Source organism: Canis lupus, chromosome 7 (assembly GCF_048164855.1).
Source record: "Canis lupus baileyi chromosome 7, mCanLup2.hap1, whole genome shotgun sequence".
NCBI lineage: Eukaryota > Metazoa > Chordata > Mammalia > Carnivora > Canidae > Canis > Canis lupus.
This window is the reverse complement of record NC_132844.1, coordinates 48,825,852-48,844,016: the sequence shown is the minus strand read 5'-3', so window position 1 is coordinate 48,844,016 and position 18,165 is coordinate 48,825,852. Positions and strand designations below refer to the sequence as shown.

Sequence of the window (18,165 nt, the reverse complement as noted above, 5' to 3'; positions counted from 1 at the left end):
ATGATTCAACATTTTTAACTTCGTGCTTCTGTTTTGGAATAGCTTTTTTATCAAAAATATGAAAACTTACCTCTAATCATAATAAAATGTATTATAAGACACAGGAAGCAACCTGAGTATGTGAGATGTGCTTTTCTCTTCCAAGTAATGCACGTGTCAAAGACATGTCCTAATTTACAAAATGCAGGCTATCTCTACATAATTTAAAAAGACAAAAGTTGGAATTTCATAGAACATTCTATTGTGATGTGAGGTAAAAAATAAATAATTAGCATTCCTGGAAAGCAATGCAGATCAAATTGTATACAAATTTCCATTTTTATCCTTCAAGAGAACTAAACAGTTAATCTTGAAAACTCACTCTGTATTTGTTATCTCCGATCTGTTCAACTTGAAATCGTTTTGCACATTTACACTTCGCCACCTGCCTTGTCACCTGCCAAAAAACAATGATGAAATGTCACTTTCCTGTTAACATTACATCACTCAGTCCATAAAAACCTGGACACAACAACTCAAGGTGGAAGTAAATAAAATGGCTGCATGAGTTTGAGCACGGTATCTTGGCAGCGCACACTGCTGCTGCTGCAGGCAGCGGGGGATAAGGAGTACCTCATCTTCGATTTTGTCCGCATCTGTGACGGGTTTATATGCATCTTTATTAGGGTGGAGGGCTGCTACAAACTCATAGTAGTCAATATATCCATCGCCGTCTCGGTCAAAGATGTCGGCAACTGCGCTCATTTCCAGGCGGCTGGTTGGAAACTCTAAAATTTTCAAAGTAATGGTTAAGTTTTCAGAATAATGCTAAGTGGCATTACTTAGGTATAACTGATAAATAAAACTGTCAGATGCTGAGAGGTATACATTGTGATGATCAGATCCTTGTATGTGTTGTGAAAGGAGTCCTCCCATCAAGTTAATTAGCACATCACCACCTCACATATTTATCTTCTTTTTTTTTCAACATTTAAGTTCTACTCAGAAAATGTCAATTACACAATACAGTGCTATCAACTACAGCCACCATGTTATACTCTAGATCCTCAGACCTTACTCATTGTGCAGCTTAAAGTTTGTACCCCTCTATGGGGCTCTCTGTGTTTCCTACTTCCCAGCCCCCAGCAACCACTCTTCTACTCTAACTCTGTATTTAAATTCCACAAATAAATGATAATTAAGATACTCTCAGCATAAGCCATATTATCTTCCCAGTGAAAGTTTTTAAGACCTGCTATTTACAATAACATTTTATAAAAAGATTTAATCTTAAAGAAAAGTAAATGGTATAATTTGCTAATTGTATGATTTTTTATCTTAAGGTAGCCAGTTAAATTATCAGGGTCATCAAATATATTAAAATCCTTTCAAGAGCTGATTTATATCCTAACAAATGAAACCACTATATATGGGACCTATCTTTAATTACTGCCTGGGTGGATCATTTGAAATTGCTTTTTTTTTTTTTGGTTGAAATTGTTTAAAATTAGCAAATTTCATATGGTTCAACTACCACTTTACTTAAGGAATATATGAATTTTATATATGTGAATTCATACATACATTCGTACAATTATATTAAATTTACTTTAAGACTTACTTCCAGTAACCTCTGCCAGAGAAATCCTGTCCATGTGACTAACTCGGTGACACATTTTTATAGGGTTTTGATTTCCCACTAATGATAATGATCAGATGTTAATTAGAACAAAAAAGGAAGAGACTGACTTGAATTTATTGATTTCCCATTATATGTCGGACAAAACAATCTAAGAATCACATATTATTAACTTTATTATACTAATGAGGATGCAGCTGCAGTGTAGCAAGGAATATACTAGCTGTGGCTATACAAGGATGAAGTATGCCTGACCCCAAAACCATGAATTCCACCAAGGACACACTTCATTGACGGCAGTGACCTCTTCACAGCCAAGTTTAAAGGAAATGCTTTATCAGTAACATAAGTTTAAACTGTGATTTTCTTTAAAAATGGCATCATTTGTTGTCACCTCTCCTGGGACTTACTTGAGGAAAGAATTCCATCAATAAATTCTTGTCGGGTTATTTTCCCATCCTGATCTTTATCAATTCTCCTGAAGAAGTCCATCACTCGAGATTTCTTATGATTCATCCATCTCATGTATTTTTTGCGCCAGATATCAAAATCAAAGTTAGCAAATTCCCTTAGCTGGAAAGGACAAAAGGTATTTTGGTTAATACAGTGCTCTGATGATATCTTATACTTTATACAAAAAAACGTTATTTTTAATGACCTTCCAGAAAATTCACAGATCTTTCCCACTTTAAAAAAAAAAAGTTCTGATCTTGCAAAGGGAAACAGTAACATTTTCCCTGTGATTTCACTACTGTCACTGGTTTTTCTTTTCAAATAAAAGAAACAAATGAAGCTCCTCAAAAAGTCAAACTGAAAATTTCTGACAGTGCCAATGTAACAAAGGTGGACTGCCCCAAAGGCACACTCCTGGTGAGTTCTATGCCCAGCAGACAGCAGGCCCAGTGGCACAGCACTTATCTCTGCTTTCTCTCTGCTATTTGCCATTCTACCCTCTCTAGACTTCTAAAAATCTTCCAGTTTCAGAATCTGAAACTCTAAATCTCAGATCACAGAATATATATAATGAAAATACCTGAATTATCAATGGTTCTATTTCCCAGGTCATACCAAGCAAACTCATGTCCAGCTGGATCTTTTCTTAAGGAGTCGGCTTCTGATGATGTTAAAACTTACTATAGTTGACTCTTCAACAACATGAGTTTGGACTGTTTGAGTCTACTTACATGCAGGTTTTTTATGAAACAAAAAAAGATATATTGTCTCTTCCTGTGATTTTCTTAGTAATATTTCCTTTCCTCTAGCTTACTTTATTATAAGAATACAGTATACAACACATATACAAAATTTGTGTTAACTGCTCATTATTGGTAAGATGGTAAGGTTTCTGGCAACTGTAGGTTATTAAGTGGTTAAGTTTTGGGGGAGTCAAAAGTTATATGTGGATTTTTGGCTTTGTGGTGTGTGTGTAGTGGGGAGGATGTTGGCATCCCTAACCCCTACATTGTGAAGGGGTCAACTGTAGTTTTTTCTTTATTGATTCCCTAAACCCATATCCCATATATCAAGGGTGCTGAATTTATGAGTTTTCTAACCTCTTCCAGTCTGTCCAAGGCGTCATTAAGCTTCCTCCTCCTTTCCAATGCAAGGAGCCAAACTTGCTGCCATTTGCTCACCAATAAGTTGACCCTGGGATTCTTGGTTTCGATTTGTGTCTGTGATCCAGAAGGATATAAGCTTGATGCTGGAAAGCGTTTTCCTGTTAAAATACAACTTTAGTTAGGAGAGCAGTTTCCAGGGCTCTGAAATATGTTAAGGTTTGGCCTTTATTATTCCTAGCTAAGACTGAACCAACTTAATTATTTAGATATATCTTATTTAGCTGATACATAATGTCCAAGTCTGTTTTACCTTCCAAGCATCACATACTCTTCATATAAAATAGAGAAACATATCCTGTTGAGGCATTTAAATACTGGAAAGCTCTCTTTATAAAATTATGTTTAAAACATTTTCTAGCTTAAAATCCATGCCATTTCAATGACAATGAAGTACTTTGTAATCCTCTCTTTTGTTAAGGCATGATAAGAGAAATCTCCCCAGGCAGTGAGACTTATCTTAGTATCAGCTCCACAAACCCAACTGCCCTTCTTAGAAAAGAAGGCTGGAAGAAGGGCAGGTGAGGGCAGGAGACATGGGCCATTTATTAGAGTCACAGCAAAATACTTCACAAATTCTGATTAAACACAGACGTATGTGTATGAACCCAGCTTTCACCCATTTTTCATAGATTGCATGTTTCCTGTGCATAGTATCATACCCCAATTTACTGCCTTACTAACGTTTTCTCCTTCTTTTCTATTTTTCACAAGTTTCTATAACGTCACAGAACAATCATCTCAGTGCATTTTCCTTGTCTAAACAAATGATTAAATGAGGCCTAGAAAAACTACTGGCCTACAGTCATATAGGAAGTGAGTGTCCAAGCTGGGATTTGCCCAGAGCTCCTCACTCCTATGAGGGTTTACAAAAATACCAAGAGCTAATCTTTACTGAGCATTTACCTGCCCGCCAGGAAGTACGCTAAGCACTTCATACACATTAGCTCATTTAATCCTCACCAGAATCCAATGAAGTTATAATTATCCCCTTTACAGATGTGTAAATTGAGGCCCAGAGAGAGTTTAAGTAACTTGTCTCAGTTGTATTTCCCAGTTGGTAAGCAGTGATGATAGCCAAGAAGTCTGTCTCCAGAGTTCTTAACCACTTTGTTACCTTTGCCCCCCAGTGCAATACAGCAACTACAAAAGATCTGAAATCATTCTTTTAAATCAGAAAAAAAATTTATTCAGAAATACATCAAAGTACCACTATTCAGATATAAATTTTGCTTCTTTTAAGTCTTTTCCAAGCCAGCTATTACTGTTTTTAATGTCACAAAGTCAAGGTAGCCCGAGAAGTAAATAGAGCCTGAAATTATATGAACATGGGCACAATCTATCAGAGTGCTGGTCCCTAATGAACAGTTAGTTAGGTCATGAACTTTAACCAGGTCATGGTCCTTTCTGTTACATTCCACTGTAAGGTTATTTATATAATAGAAGCAAAAGGGAGTAACAGTTTCTGTTCTTGTTGCAAATTTTTTCCAATTTCTTCTAGCTAATCTAAAAGCTACCCTTCCAGCAAATCAAATTACATAGAGAGACCTGGATATATCTTTTTCTTTATTTTTAAATAAGTTGCTACAATATTTGAGCCTATATATTCTTTCAAGGAAACCTTCTATGATAGAGAGCACTCAGAGAATCATCACTTGCTCTGAAATTTCAAACAACTCAAAACTAACTTCTTTGATTTAATCATGTTCGTTTGAAAGAAACTGGCACTGCTTACTTCCTGCTCGTCCCTTATCCAGGACCGGAATATGGGACTGTAATGAGGAAGGATCAGCTGCTCTCCTCTTATAGGTCTTGGTAACTTTGTCCACATCAGGTTGTTTTCTGGTCATTTCCTCCATGAAGGTCTGAAAGTCAATGTTAATTAAATATAAGTACACTGGAGAAAACTACCTTTAGGGATGAACTAAAAACAAAAGATAAAAGGACCATGCTATTATTTCTGAATTCATTCTGGAAAAAAGGCATAAACCAACATGTTATATATTTATGGGGGGTGGGGGAGTAAGCAAGGCACCATAGCATAACATTTATTCACATCTGAAGAATATAAAATGTTATACCTGGCAAGTAATTAGAGACTGTAAAAGTAATTTGTTTCAGTTTGAAGACCATACATGGGAGCAGCTGTATAAGTAATATAACCTGTCAGTGTATCAACCAGGATCTTAGAGAGCCTCTAAGCTCTTCCTGAAGAATCTTAAAGTGAGCATTTGTCTACAAGGCAACTAGTTAACTGGGCTGGTCCTTGAGACTTCTCTGCAGCACATTTCACTTACATATTTGAAATATTTAAGACGGCTTTGATATACAGTGACATACAGCATCCATATTAAGTATGGATATATTTTAAATATTCCTAATGTTACAAATACTATGCCAAGGAAGACAAAAGTTATTCAAGTTAAAGTTTCCATTTAAGAGGTTTGACTATCTTGACATTTCTTTCTTTTTTTTTTTTAAGATTTTATTTTTTTTATTCATGAGAGACACAGAGAGAAAGGTAGAGACATAGTCAGAGGGAGAAACAGGCTCTTTGCAGGAAGCCCGATGCAGGACTCGATCCCCATACTGGGATCACTCCCTGAGCTGAAGGCAGATGCTCAACCCCTGAGCCACCTAGGTGTCCCATATCTTGCCATTCCTTAGGTTTATTACTATGGTTGACTTCGATATCCCTATATCTGGAATATGTGACAAAAACAAGGACTGTGGTGAAAAGGGATGGAGAAAAGAGGAGTGGGATAAGTGGGATAAAAGTGAAAAGTGGAGTGACACATTTCTGGAATATCTGTCACACTGGAGAACATGGTGTGAAATACTCCAGGGCTATTAGAGACATCTCCAATCTTTTGAGAAGTATGGCAGTGAAATTATAACAGTGTCTGAGAAGATAGGGGTTAGGATGATATTTATTTTACCTGGTGTTCTGCAATGAGGGCTTTCACCTCTTCAATTTCCTGGGGGATGACTTCTTTGTCCTTATCGCTAAGTGTAGTTTCAGCCCACTGCAACCAAGCCAGCAAAGCTTCCAACAATTCCTGTTTCGCAATGAGCCCAGCCAGAGCACTTGCTAATCTCTGTTGATGCTGCTTCGCCCAGGCCAACACCTGTTGGGGAAACACATGTCTCTGAATTTCATACATCTTAGTTAATAATTTAAGTGATGTAAAAATATACAACATTTAAATGCAGATTCAGATCATCCTGGGCCTGGGATCATAACACTTCCAGTCTTTCTAGAACCCATCAATGGTACCAAGACCCAGCTTGCGGGGGGAAAAAGAGCCCTCTCTGAATGATTGCCTCCTTACTTAGAGATGGATGGTAAACACCCAGGCTTCCTTTAGATTGCTAAGTTGAGTTCAAATATGCATTCTCTGAAAGCTCAACGTATGTTTACTCCAAGTAGCACGGAGTGGAAATAAAAATAGGTAAAATCTTAAAATATCAGAATTCAGTTCATGTATGCAATCCATTCCTCAAGCTTATACTCTACTCCTCTGAATTACAATTTGGGTGCTGTATCATCCAACAGAGACAATGTGGAAGTGGGACAAAAAGTCATCCAGGGAACCAAATATTTGCCTTTTCATGTTTCAGGGACATAGCTGCAAAAGTGCTTTAACTTTTTAAATAAAAGCAGGCTGCAGAGGCAGGTAATGCACACAGGATGGTATGTTAAAGAGTATTTTTCTTTGCAGAGGCCTCCTGTTCCCACGGTCATAAATGTATCTCAGTTGCTGAAGTTTCTATGCCCCCAATTCTCAAAGCTATTGCTGTTCTAATGATGACCTGAGACACACTAACCTCCTCAAACCTGGCCCGGATGATGGTTATCCAGTGCTTAATGGTGGTGATGGAGTCAGGGTGGCAGATGGCCAAGACAGCATCTCCCATACTGGTAGCTTTATTCAGTGCGGCTCGCTTTTCTTCCAGTTTCTTCATGAATTCCTACAGCAGAAACAAAGGCTTTGATTAGCTGGCAGTGGCTGAAAGCAACACTTCAGTGACGTGTGTGTGACCATCAGAGTAAAACAAATAAACAAGTACTTTAATCGGTTTATTCACAGTTGGAAATAATTCACTAATTGGGGAATTACGAGAGGAGAGGGGACAAAAAACGGGAAATGAAGTACTTTCTAACAAGTATTTCACAGCACCAGTATCGGATAACATCTTATGCTTTACAAAACACAGTATACAAAAAACACACTTTTCTAAATCTGGATATATTAGAAGTATATTAATGGAAAATTGGACCAGAGGAGGCAGAAATGATTAAAAAAAATCTTCTAACAAATAAGAGTAGGAGGTTGTATATGTAGCATGAACTGTGCCAAGAATGATAAGCATATGTACCCAGAAAGTGCCAAGGAAGAGAGAAGGCTTTGCAAGGAACTATACATGTTTAGGGTAAGGGAGAGAGGGTCCAAGTGTCCAGCAGGAAAGAGTCAGGGAGAGCCTGAAGGGGATGATCCTGACAGTTGCCATGAGAAGCATCCCTTCCAAAGGCCAGTAACAGTCATTCCTTGCTCTGGTGGGCTGAAGAAGTCTTAATAGGCTTCAAAATGCTTTCGAATCAACCTTTTTGCAAATGTCTCACACACGTAACTGTACTTTCTACTATCAGAACCGCGTCCATAGATACATGAGTCCCAGAACTCTGAAAGTGTAGTTATAAATGAGGACCTCTGCCTTAAGAGGTCTCTTGCTTCCAAAACCTCATAATGAGTTTCAAGCACCCACCAGCACCCCACTCTGGACCCCAGCACTAAGAGGGGCTCCTTAGTTATAGCGACAGGGCTGCAGAGGCTGCAGACAAGCTCACACTACACACTACTTATGCCATCTGATCAGGGTGATCATGTGGGACCAAAAGTGTCTCCTGTTTTGTCTAGTGGCCTTTTGTTTTCTGGCTCTGTGAAGCAGCTCTGTCATATACCTCATATTCTGGCATTTTGCTATGTTAAAATAATCCGTTTACATATATCTCTACTGGACACTTAGGTCCACAAGATTGGAAGACCATGTCTTATTCAATTTTGTGTCTTTGTGATTGAATAAATGCCTTTTAACTTTTATTTACACATTTTTACTGTTGTCACGTCAAGGTTTGGTAAACAATAGGTTCCACTAACGTGATCTACATTTTATTTTTTTATTTTTTATTGTTTTTTAAGATTTTATTCATTTATTCCTGAGAGACAGAGAGAGAGAGAGAGGCAGAGACACAGGCAGAGGGAGAAGCAGGCTCCACGCAAGGAGCCCGATGTGGGACTCGATCCCGAGACTCTAGGATCACACCCCCGGCTGAAGGCAGACGCTTAACCGCTGAGCCAACTGGGCATCCCTGATCTACATTTTAAATATCATCTACTTTTTTTTTTTAAGATTTTATTTATTTACTCATGAGAGACACACACACACACACACAGAGGCAGAGACTCAGGCAGAGGGAGAAGCAGGCTCCCTGCAGGGAGCCCAACATGGGACTTGATCCTGGGTCTCCAGGATCACACTGAAGGTGTGGCGCTAAACCACTGAGTGACTTGGGCTGCCCAATATCATCTACTTTTAAAAGTATTTTAATTTCCCCCAATATAGATCTACTTACTGGAAGGAAAAAAAAAAAAAAAAAGCTTTACTAGGAAGAGAAAACCAGAGATCAATAACAGCTGTGCTTTCTCCAAGGACAGGAGATCTGACCATGTACTTTTGATCATTCCTAACATAGGAGTGCCAGAGTCCTGCCCAGAATGTTGTGGACTGGGCCATCAACCCCCTGCTTGCATTCTGGGCTCTTCCAACTTTGTCTGAGTGCTAAATGGTTTGTGCTCACCTGGGGAAGCTTCCCATTTTTAGAAAGTGGACTATACTAAGAAGTCTCTGGTCCTGGGGATAAGAAATTAAACATTCTGTTTTACTTTTATTTGGTCAATGTGTGAAGGAAGTTGAGGAAATTAGGAAGAATGGATGGTGTTGCTACAAATCATTATATGACTAAACAGCTTTTTATAAAATTACATGTAATTTTACATTATCTAAAAATATTTAAGGATAATTTGTCGTAAAAACAAAAACAACTCCCAAAACCTGGATACCTGCCTCCTGATGTTTCTTGGTGTTTCCTGCTCCTGCTGTAAGGGGGTGATGCCACAAGTGGGCTCCTTACTGTAAGGTGTTAGATATACAGCCCAGGCTTCAAGAAGCTACTCTAAGACCCAGTATATCAGTGGAACTTGACTCTGGCTGATAGGTCAGCCAACTGTAATATGATAGATCTTCAAAACATTGAACTGAATCAAACATTTACAATGAATTTGATGTGATTTTCCTACTCTTACATTCTAGCTTCAACTTTAAATGGTTTATGGAGCAGTTCATTCATCCAGATAATGTTAGACAAGCTCATACCACTTTTATTAATGACAAAGCAATATTTCATTGCTATGGATTAGGGAACCCATCATTGAGAGAGCACAGTAATCACAAATCAGAAGTCTCCATAGATGACGTAATCCATGCTACATGGTAACAAATGACATACTTCCAACCTGACTCTGAAACATGAGCTAATTCAGTGGAATTGAGCAGATCTTTTATTTATTTTTTTTTTGAGCAGATCTTTTAAATGGAAATGTTGACATCAATACTGTATTCAGTGTTAGCATTGCAAATTTCTAATTTTTTAAAGTCAAAGGTTAAAAAAAAAATGTGTTAAGAAGTAGTTAGACCACACTACTAAGAGTAAGTGCTAGTAGTTCTATGCACTTACAAAATAGATGTTGACCTGAAAACTGGGGGCCAGATTTTTATTTGGTTAATTATTCAATATTATATACTTACAGAATTCATTTTTAATTTTTAATTTATACAGTGGGCTACTTCTCAAAAGAATTTTAGGTGGATCTCCATTAAAACCAAAACTGGCAGCGATTGAAAAAATTTGAAGACTAGTTATTAGTTACTTGCTTACTAAGGTCAAAATTATTAATTTACAATTCTAATGGTATAATTTTATAAATCCCAAATGCTCATTAAGGAAGTTTCATCTTTGAAATACACATGCAAGTGCAAATAAAATCGACCAGTTTTGGTCAGAAGCCAAATAATCCCCTAGAAAAATCAATGTACTTCCAAGAGATAGGGAAACAGGGACTAATTTTAGAATAACCACTTCATAAAGAAAGCATAAAAAGATAGCTATACTTAACTAGGTGCATAGGGGCACATCTATGTAAGCAGATAAATTCTCAAATATGCCAGATCTTTAATTAATTCTCAGGAAGGGAAATATTCATGCAGTGATACCTACAATCATAGTCTATTTGATTTTTTCATTTAGTTTTATTTAGCATTTATATAACTCACTTTATGCTGATCAATTAGAGTCCGAAGAGCATCTTCATCATCTGGGAGAGCTCCATGGAAACGAAGGGTTTGTTCCGCCTCAGCCAGCCACTCCAGGAGGGCATGCACCACAGAGTGAAATTCCTCTGCCTAACAGTTCACACACACACACACACACACACACACACACCAAAGAAGATCCCCAAATATGCTTGTTAGTACAGATTCTTCCTCTCAGTGAAAAGTCTTAAATTTACATTGACTAATGATATGGATTATTCCCACTAAAAAGATAAAGATACATGGTACTACATTTTAAAATGTAAGGCCTCTAATAGATCAAAATGGCCTATATAAAGACTAATTTGCCATTTTAACAATCTGATTTTAGATACATGGCATTTAGATGTGTTCAAGCTGAAGAATCACTAAAGTAGCACTTTTATGTGAGGATGAGAAAATTTCCCCATGTAAGTATTTCAGTTCTTGGGGGGAGGACTAAAGCAAGGATGCTCTAAGAACCTGCTTCTCGATCACCATCCCAGTTCTCCACAAGAGCAGTTCCTGCTGAGGCTTTGGTACCTTTCTCACTACACCCAACTGCAATTTACAGGACTTTTACCTGACGCAAGGCTGCTTCCAATCGTGTCTGCTTTGATATGGAAAGTGCACACACGGTTTCCCAGCGTGTGCTTAATTCCTGCATCTGGACCTTGACCCAGGAGGAGTCATCTCGGCTGCCCTCTATGAGCTCTCGTGCTGAGCGCTTCAGGGCCTGCACGCTGCTGGTCCTCTTCCCCAATTCTTTTTGGAAAACCTAAAAAGACCATATTTTTATAAAAAAAATAACTTTTAATTACAAAAGCAAATCAGTAAAGCAGAGTTCAGAATATATGTGTACATGACCTCAAGTACCATTCTCTAAGATCTACAGTTTAATGACCCATACTTTTCACAGAATCTTCAGTGAATCTAAGTCATTGACACACTGCTCCTATCAGAGTGCTGTTAAGAACACGGTGTTGTATAAATGTGCTCAATCTTCTAGCATTCTCCCAAGAGAACCTTAATTTTTATTTTTTTTATTTTATATTTTTATTTTTTTGAGAACCTTAATTTTTAAATGATACATTGCATTAAATAATAGTAGCCACTCTTCTTTATCTCGATTCCACAAAAGAAAATATCAAATTCTTTTTTTTCTATAAATCCTTAATATGGCGCCCTAATTCCTCTCAAATCCTTAGTAAGTGCCAAGAATGCGCTAGCTACCTCATTATTCTTAATTAATAAACATACCTCACAGACTAACAAATAACTAAGCAACCCTGGGATACCACATAGGGGTATTACAGGGAATGGCAGGGAGGCTCAAAAGGAATTAGTATGTAGTGTTTTTCTCTGTAACATGGTTTCAGCTTTCATAGTATCCTGAGAACTAACTTACAATGTCAAATTTTAGAGGCTTAAATCCTTATCTATCATTCTGGAGGAAAAGCTTTTTTCCCCTCCTTTTGCCTAATTCTGATAAACTTTGATGTACCAGGAGTTAGACTGGCTTCTTTTGGCCACAGACTTACCCAAAAAAATGAGCCCAGGGTACTTCATTTCTGATCTAAGAGTCTGCATATTCAACTAGATCTTTCAAATTAATCAACCTTACATATAGAATAAAATTAGCTTATTTTTCTACTAAAAGATGATCACAAATGAATACTAATTTAATAAATAAATATTAAATTAATATTTTATTTTATTTTATTATTTTGGCTATATCCATGAGTTTCTGTTCTGATAATCAGATCGTTCATAAAAGTGAGCCCATCAAAAATAGTGCAAACATAGTGTAATGAGTTCTTTTCCTGATTTCACTCTAAAAGTGTTAAAGGAGACATGCCTGCAGACAGACAGGCACAATCAGAGACACACACATATACATAGGAATGGAAAATACAGTGTCTATATAATCTCTTTGTGATAGGACTAGCTCAGTATTTCTGAGGAGGCTTTCCAGTGAACTTAAACTTACTTCTTCCTGGGCCTTCCAATTGTATTACTAATGCTGAATGATTAACTCATTCTTGATGACCTTTAATATATAAAAAACCTGGCAAGTGCAGAAGGCAGTAAATATTTAGACAGTGAGTTTATACAAATGGCATTTATGTAAAAAGTAACATTACACTATTCATTATTCATTGAATGAATGCCAAGGAGTAAAAAAGTCTATATTAATCATGCACAAAACATTTGTTTCAATAGAGCCAAAGCAACAAAACTCAAAATTTTACATTTTTGTAGGCCCGATCACTGTCCTTCATTTATTCTTTGATTTTTTGGATAATATTCAAATGTAACAAACTCTCTTTTATAGGTGTAATCAGAAAGCAGAACCAGAGAAGGGGAAACAAATATGCAAAAAGGCCAACTATTTAAAAAGGAACAGGTAAGGTCAAAATAGCATAACTAGGGACATTTTAAAATGAAATAAATTTTCTGAATTCAAAAATAACAGGAGAAATAAAATATGAATTCAAGTCCAGTGCTGTAAGATATTTGCATATAAAGACTACTCTGATACAACCACCCTCATTATTCTGTGCCTCAGGTTGTCTTCAAGGTTCTTTAAGTTATAATACCACATTTTACCATAATTTGGGACCTTGAGCTCAACATCAGCTAGATATCTTGAATATTTCCTTCGATTGGCACAAAAATTTTAAATACTGCAAGGAAAACACTCTTTTAAAGTAATAATCAAATCCCTCAAATCCTTGCTGATAATCTTATAAATTGCTATAGTTCTAGGGGCAAGGTTGAAACAGTTTTTAAAAATAGAGAAGCAGCTTTATCTTGACCCCCATAGATCATGTCACAAATCCATACACTTAGGCAGTGACAAAGTTCCAGATCACTGACTGAGTAGTTTTAAATTATATTACATACTTATTTACACAAATAACAAAAGACCATAAAACATTATTCAAACATGTTTTAAAGCTCCAGCGAATGAAATCACCCTCTAAGTTCTAACAAGTTTTAGATCTGGAAATCAAAAAACAAACAGTATCTCATTGATAACTAAAGTAATTTTCCTGTATCACTTTTAAAGCTGGCTTCCGGATTCTGCTCAAACGTACACAAATATTGATATTAAAGACGGTTATGTAGTATGATATATAGCCTCTAGATTTTAAAAGGCTAAGGGGTTATAGTTTTCTCTAAATTCAACATAATCAAATGAGATCAATAAAATGTCCCAGAAAATAATACCTTGTGATTATCGATCAGGTTCATCACTAAATCAATATCTCCATGGACAGGTTGGTCTTCTGCCAGCTGAGGTTCAACTCTATACAGCCAATCAATGAGGGCCTGCAAGGCATCTGTGAATTGTCCAGAAAATAACAGGGCTTCCTCCAATTTGTTTTGTCTGGGGGGAAGAGGTGGAAAAATCAATTTGAGCAACAAAAAAGCCACCCTATATATCCCAACATCTAAAATCCACTTATGGAGCTTGAGCAGTACTCCAAGAAAAAAAAAAAAAAAAAACCCCACAATATATTGGTATCCAGTGCTGTTTCTTCGCTTTCCTTAGAAAATAACACAACTTTTCTCAAATTTTCTTTTTCATTCCTTAAATCACATCTGCTCTTGGAAAATTCCCTGTCATTACCTCCAGAATTCAGTGACCTTTCAATTTCTTCATAAAAAAATGTCTTAAAATTTTTTTATATTATCATAAGTAAGCTTGACTTTTTTGAGTGTACAGTTCTATGAACTGTAACACATGTATAGATTCATGTAACCTTCATCATAATCAAGAAACAGAACAGTTCCATCATCCCCCAAATCTCCCATATTTTGTTTGTAGTCACATCCTGCCCCATCTCCAACCCCATCTCTGGCATTCACATGTCTGTTTGCCATGCAGTCATTTATAGGACAATGTAAAAAGCAAATAACCTTTTAAAATGGAAGGTTTTAAGGATTTTTAAGAACACCAAAATTTCTATATTCTTTCTGTATATTCTATAGATAATACTCTAATTTTCTATTGATTTTATTATTAGAATAAAATATTCTATTTAATCTTAATACTGACAAAAGTAATCAGACCAAGGATCTATGAATTATTTGAAAACATTTCTAAGATATTTGAACTCTTCTACTAGGATTGTACTTTCTAAATACTTAAAAGATTCTGGGGTAGCCTGGGTGGCTCAGCGGTTTAAGCGCCTGCCTTTGGCCCAGGGCATGATCCTGGGGTCCCGGAATCGAGTCCCATGTCAGGCTCCCTGCATGGAGCCTGTTTCTCCCTGTACCTGTGTCTCTGCCTCTCTCTCTCTCTCTCTATCATGAATAAATAAATAAAATCTTTAAAAATAAATAAATACTTAAAGATTTTGAAATTCGTTTTCGGCCTTCATGGTTCTTATAATGAGAAAGAAGACTGGAAAGGAGTGGATGGAAGTTGGAAGGGAATACCGGGCCAGACTGGTAGGACCTTGCCACACCATACCATGTTAAGGAGCCTGTGTTTTGGTTCACACTCAATATTAACTTCTTGATAGGTATGAGGCAGGGCAATGACAATATCCCATTCATATTTTAAAAAGATCGCCCTCCTGGTTATGTGGAAGTTGGATTAAGGAAGACAGGAGCAGACCTGGGGAGACCTGTGAGAAGTCAGGTATGAGATGACTGGCTTGGAGAACAATATCACTTTTGAGTGAATCAAGTAATTAAAAATAAATAATAATGAACAACAAAGACTTCTCAGTGCAGGCACTATGTAAGGAGGATATTACAGATGACCAGAAGTTCCCAGGCAAAGGAGGTATTTAAGGTTCCTAGAATGTTCCTACAAAGCATCACTACTGTACACTCGAAAGAAGTCTACAAAGTAATGAGACTGCCTTAAAGAACGTCTTACCTTTCCACAGACTTGCCACAGATAGTATCCCATTTGTCTCTGAGTTCACTCAGCATGTCATCCAGTTTCAGGTTGTCATCAGCCAGAGAGGTTTTCTCCTTCAGAGAACGTCCAGTTCTGTTGGTGGTGTCATAGACAGAATGCTTGGCTCCAAGTGATTTCTGAAACTCCTATATAATTTAACAAGAAAATAGTGTGGATTTCTACTTAGGACTAATAAACAGGTAAGAGACATTACAAGAGGCATCCCTAATAAATGGAGTCTTAATAGAGGAAGACATCAGCAAATAATCAAGTCAGATAGTGTAGTACTGTACTCTATACAGGAATGCACCAGGGTGGAAAAGAATCTATTTTTCAAACTGAGGAATTAATTTTTCTCAGAAGCCAGGTGTCTTTGAGGGTACTTATTGTTATAAAGACAATAATTTCAAAGCAAAACAAAATCTTGAATATTTTGTAGCTATTAACCACAAAGAGTATACTAGTTATAATAAAATGAAATTGCTATTGAAAGCCCCAAGAGTTTGGAGAGGAAACTCAATGAGTAACTAAAGGTCCTATGTGGACACAGAGTAACTCATAATCTGCAATTTACTACAATTTTGCTTATTGGTCAAACAGATCTGTTGTCACACATCTGAGATGCTCACAATGCTGTTACTATAATTTTATCCGCAAGCCAGGATGAGGGACAAAGGTGAGCCATATTTCGAGATTCCTATGTTCTGACCTATTGCTCAGTCTGTTTATACCCCTTGGCAAGCCTATCACCCTCCCCTCCTCCTCACCTCTAAGATGCCTTATAAAAGTCTCATAAGATTTGCAGATTACTTTTCAAGTATCAAACAGCCATATTGCTAATGTGACATCTATACTTTGCCATTTTTACATTGTTAATTTGCATGCTTGTGCATGTAAATTTGTAAGTGTGGGAGGGCTGGATTATATTCTATCTACACAACTCAGCCACAAGCTTTTATAGAGCAGAGGCATTGTCTTTTCATGCCTCTCATGATCATCTTACATTTTGCATGTGTTTGTAAGTATGTAATAGCAAGAATGAGACAGCTGCTCCTGAATATACAATCTCAGGGATGGGAAGGAAGGAAAGTCAACCAAATGGGTATCTTACAAGCTCATAATATATGACAGAAAAACTAACACAGTGATTCTAAATCCTAGTAGCCCATTTGAATCACCCTAGACAATAAAATGCTATTCAAATATATAATTTTCCAAAATAACTTCGGTTATAATTACCTAATGATCTCTTACTGCCTTTAAAAGCTGGACGCTTTAAGTGTCTTAATATGACTAAGATATTTATTTTGTCTTATAATAGGAAGCCACTTCATCTGGGAATTTCTTTTTTAATCTGGGAATTTTTTTAACAATAAACACCATTACAGGAGCACATGACCTCTATAGTTTGTTTTCTGTAATTATTTTTTCTTGTTATTCAATAACAGAATGTTAGTTTTACAACCATCATCTTGACAGATTTTCTTCAAAAGAGCAGATACATAAAAAATGTTATAGCTGAATACGGACAGATTAAAACCTTTTAAAAACAGAAAAATACCCAAAAGATGAACAGAAAAGACTTAAAATTGGCTTAATGTAACTTGTATCCTTATCTCAGACAAATGGTGACTTTTGCAACAAGTCTCACTAGGAAAAATAGAGAATCTACCAGGGTTCTTCACATATTTTTATTTCTAAGGTTCTCCAACTTAAATACACAATATACTTTCATAAGACTACATGACATGATATCTATGTTCAAGTGCAAATAAGCATTCTATTTTGAGAAGGAGGCTCTCATTTTTCCATCAGAGGTGAGGGAAGGAAGGTGCTGCTCACTGTCACTGTACTGTTAGTACTGAATGTGGCAGCCCATGGGCAGAGGGTGCCAGCAGACAAGCCACTCACAAGTTTTCCTCTAGTCAAAAAAACAGGTGCACAGTGTTTCTTTTGGCCACTTGAGGATCATGACTTCCTGAGGTTAGTCTGAACTACCCATGGAAGCAATCAACTTGTACGAAGATGATGGCTAGAATTTTCTGATGATGATAAACCCTACATCACTCTAATTTTTTCCAGCTTTTATAAAATTATCATGTTTCAAGCAATAATATATATATAGATGCTTACAACAATAAAACTGTTTCTGCAGGACCTTTTACCCATATACTCACTCTGAGGGCTCATGATCACTTTATAACCAGAATGACAGACCCAAATCCAAAAGGCTGAGGAGGATGAGGGGATTGTTCTTTGAATGTCATGTGGTATGAATATAAAAGGTAAAAAATATAAAATAATATGTTTCTACACCTTCCAGTCTACATAAGGAAGCCACCATGTGTCTTTGAGGGTAAGGATGGAATTCCATATACCACACATAGACAATAAAATACCAGTTTGTGTAGAAGCAACCAATTGTCTCCACTAAACGTTTGTATGGCAAAATTTGCATTACTTTTTGTTATAAAGTTAGCTTCTCCATAGCATTTGGTCTATGAAAGAAATTACAAGACAAGACAGTGAAAAACTGAAATGCCAACTCTGAACTCCTATAAATCTTTTATGTTATAAATTATAGAATACTTCCAGTTTTA

At 36.7% G+C, this 18,165-nt stretch overlaps 1 protein-coding gene across 32 annotated transcripts in view; it reads right to left on the bottom strand.

Annotated features, from left to right (window-relative positions):
- Window positions 1-18,165, bottom strand: part of DST (dystonin) — a 480,723-nt gene that overhangs the window by 11,785 nt on the left and 450,773 nt on the right. For all 32 annotated transcript variants that reach the window (XM_072832497.1, XM_072832507.1, XM_072832502.1 and 29 more), the window contains 11 exons: window positions 15,542-15,711; window positions 13,879-14,038; window positions 11,228-11,422; window positions 10,627-10,755; window positions 7,063-7,206; window positions 6,174-6,362; window positions 4,970-5,099; window positions 3,172-3,335; window positions 2,029-2,191; window positions 613-767; window positions 362-436 (listed from right to left, as the gene is read on the bottom strand). In XM_072832497.1, the coding sequence (XP_072688598.1) occupies window positions 362-436; window positions 613-767; window positions 2,029-2,191; window positions 3,172-3,335; window positions 4,970-5,099; window positions 6,174-6,362; window positions 7,063-7,206; window positions 10,627-10,755; window positions 11,228-11,422; window positions 13,879-14,038; window positions 15,542-15,711 (1,674 nt within the window). The remainder of the gene's footprint in view (window positions 1-361; window positions 437-612; window positions 768-2,028; window positions 2,192-3,171; window positions 3,336-4,969; window positions 5,100-6,173; window positions 6,363-7,062; window positions 7,207-10,626; window positions 10,756-11,227; window positions 11,423-13,878; window positions 14,039-15,541; window positions 15,712-18,165) is intronic.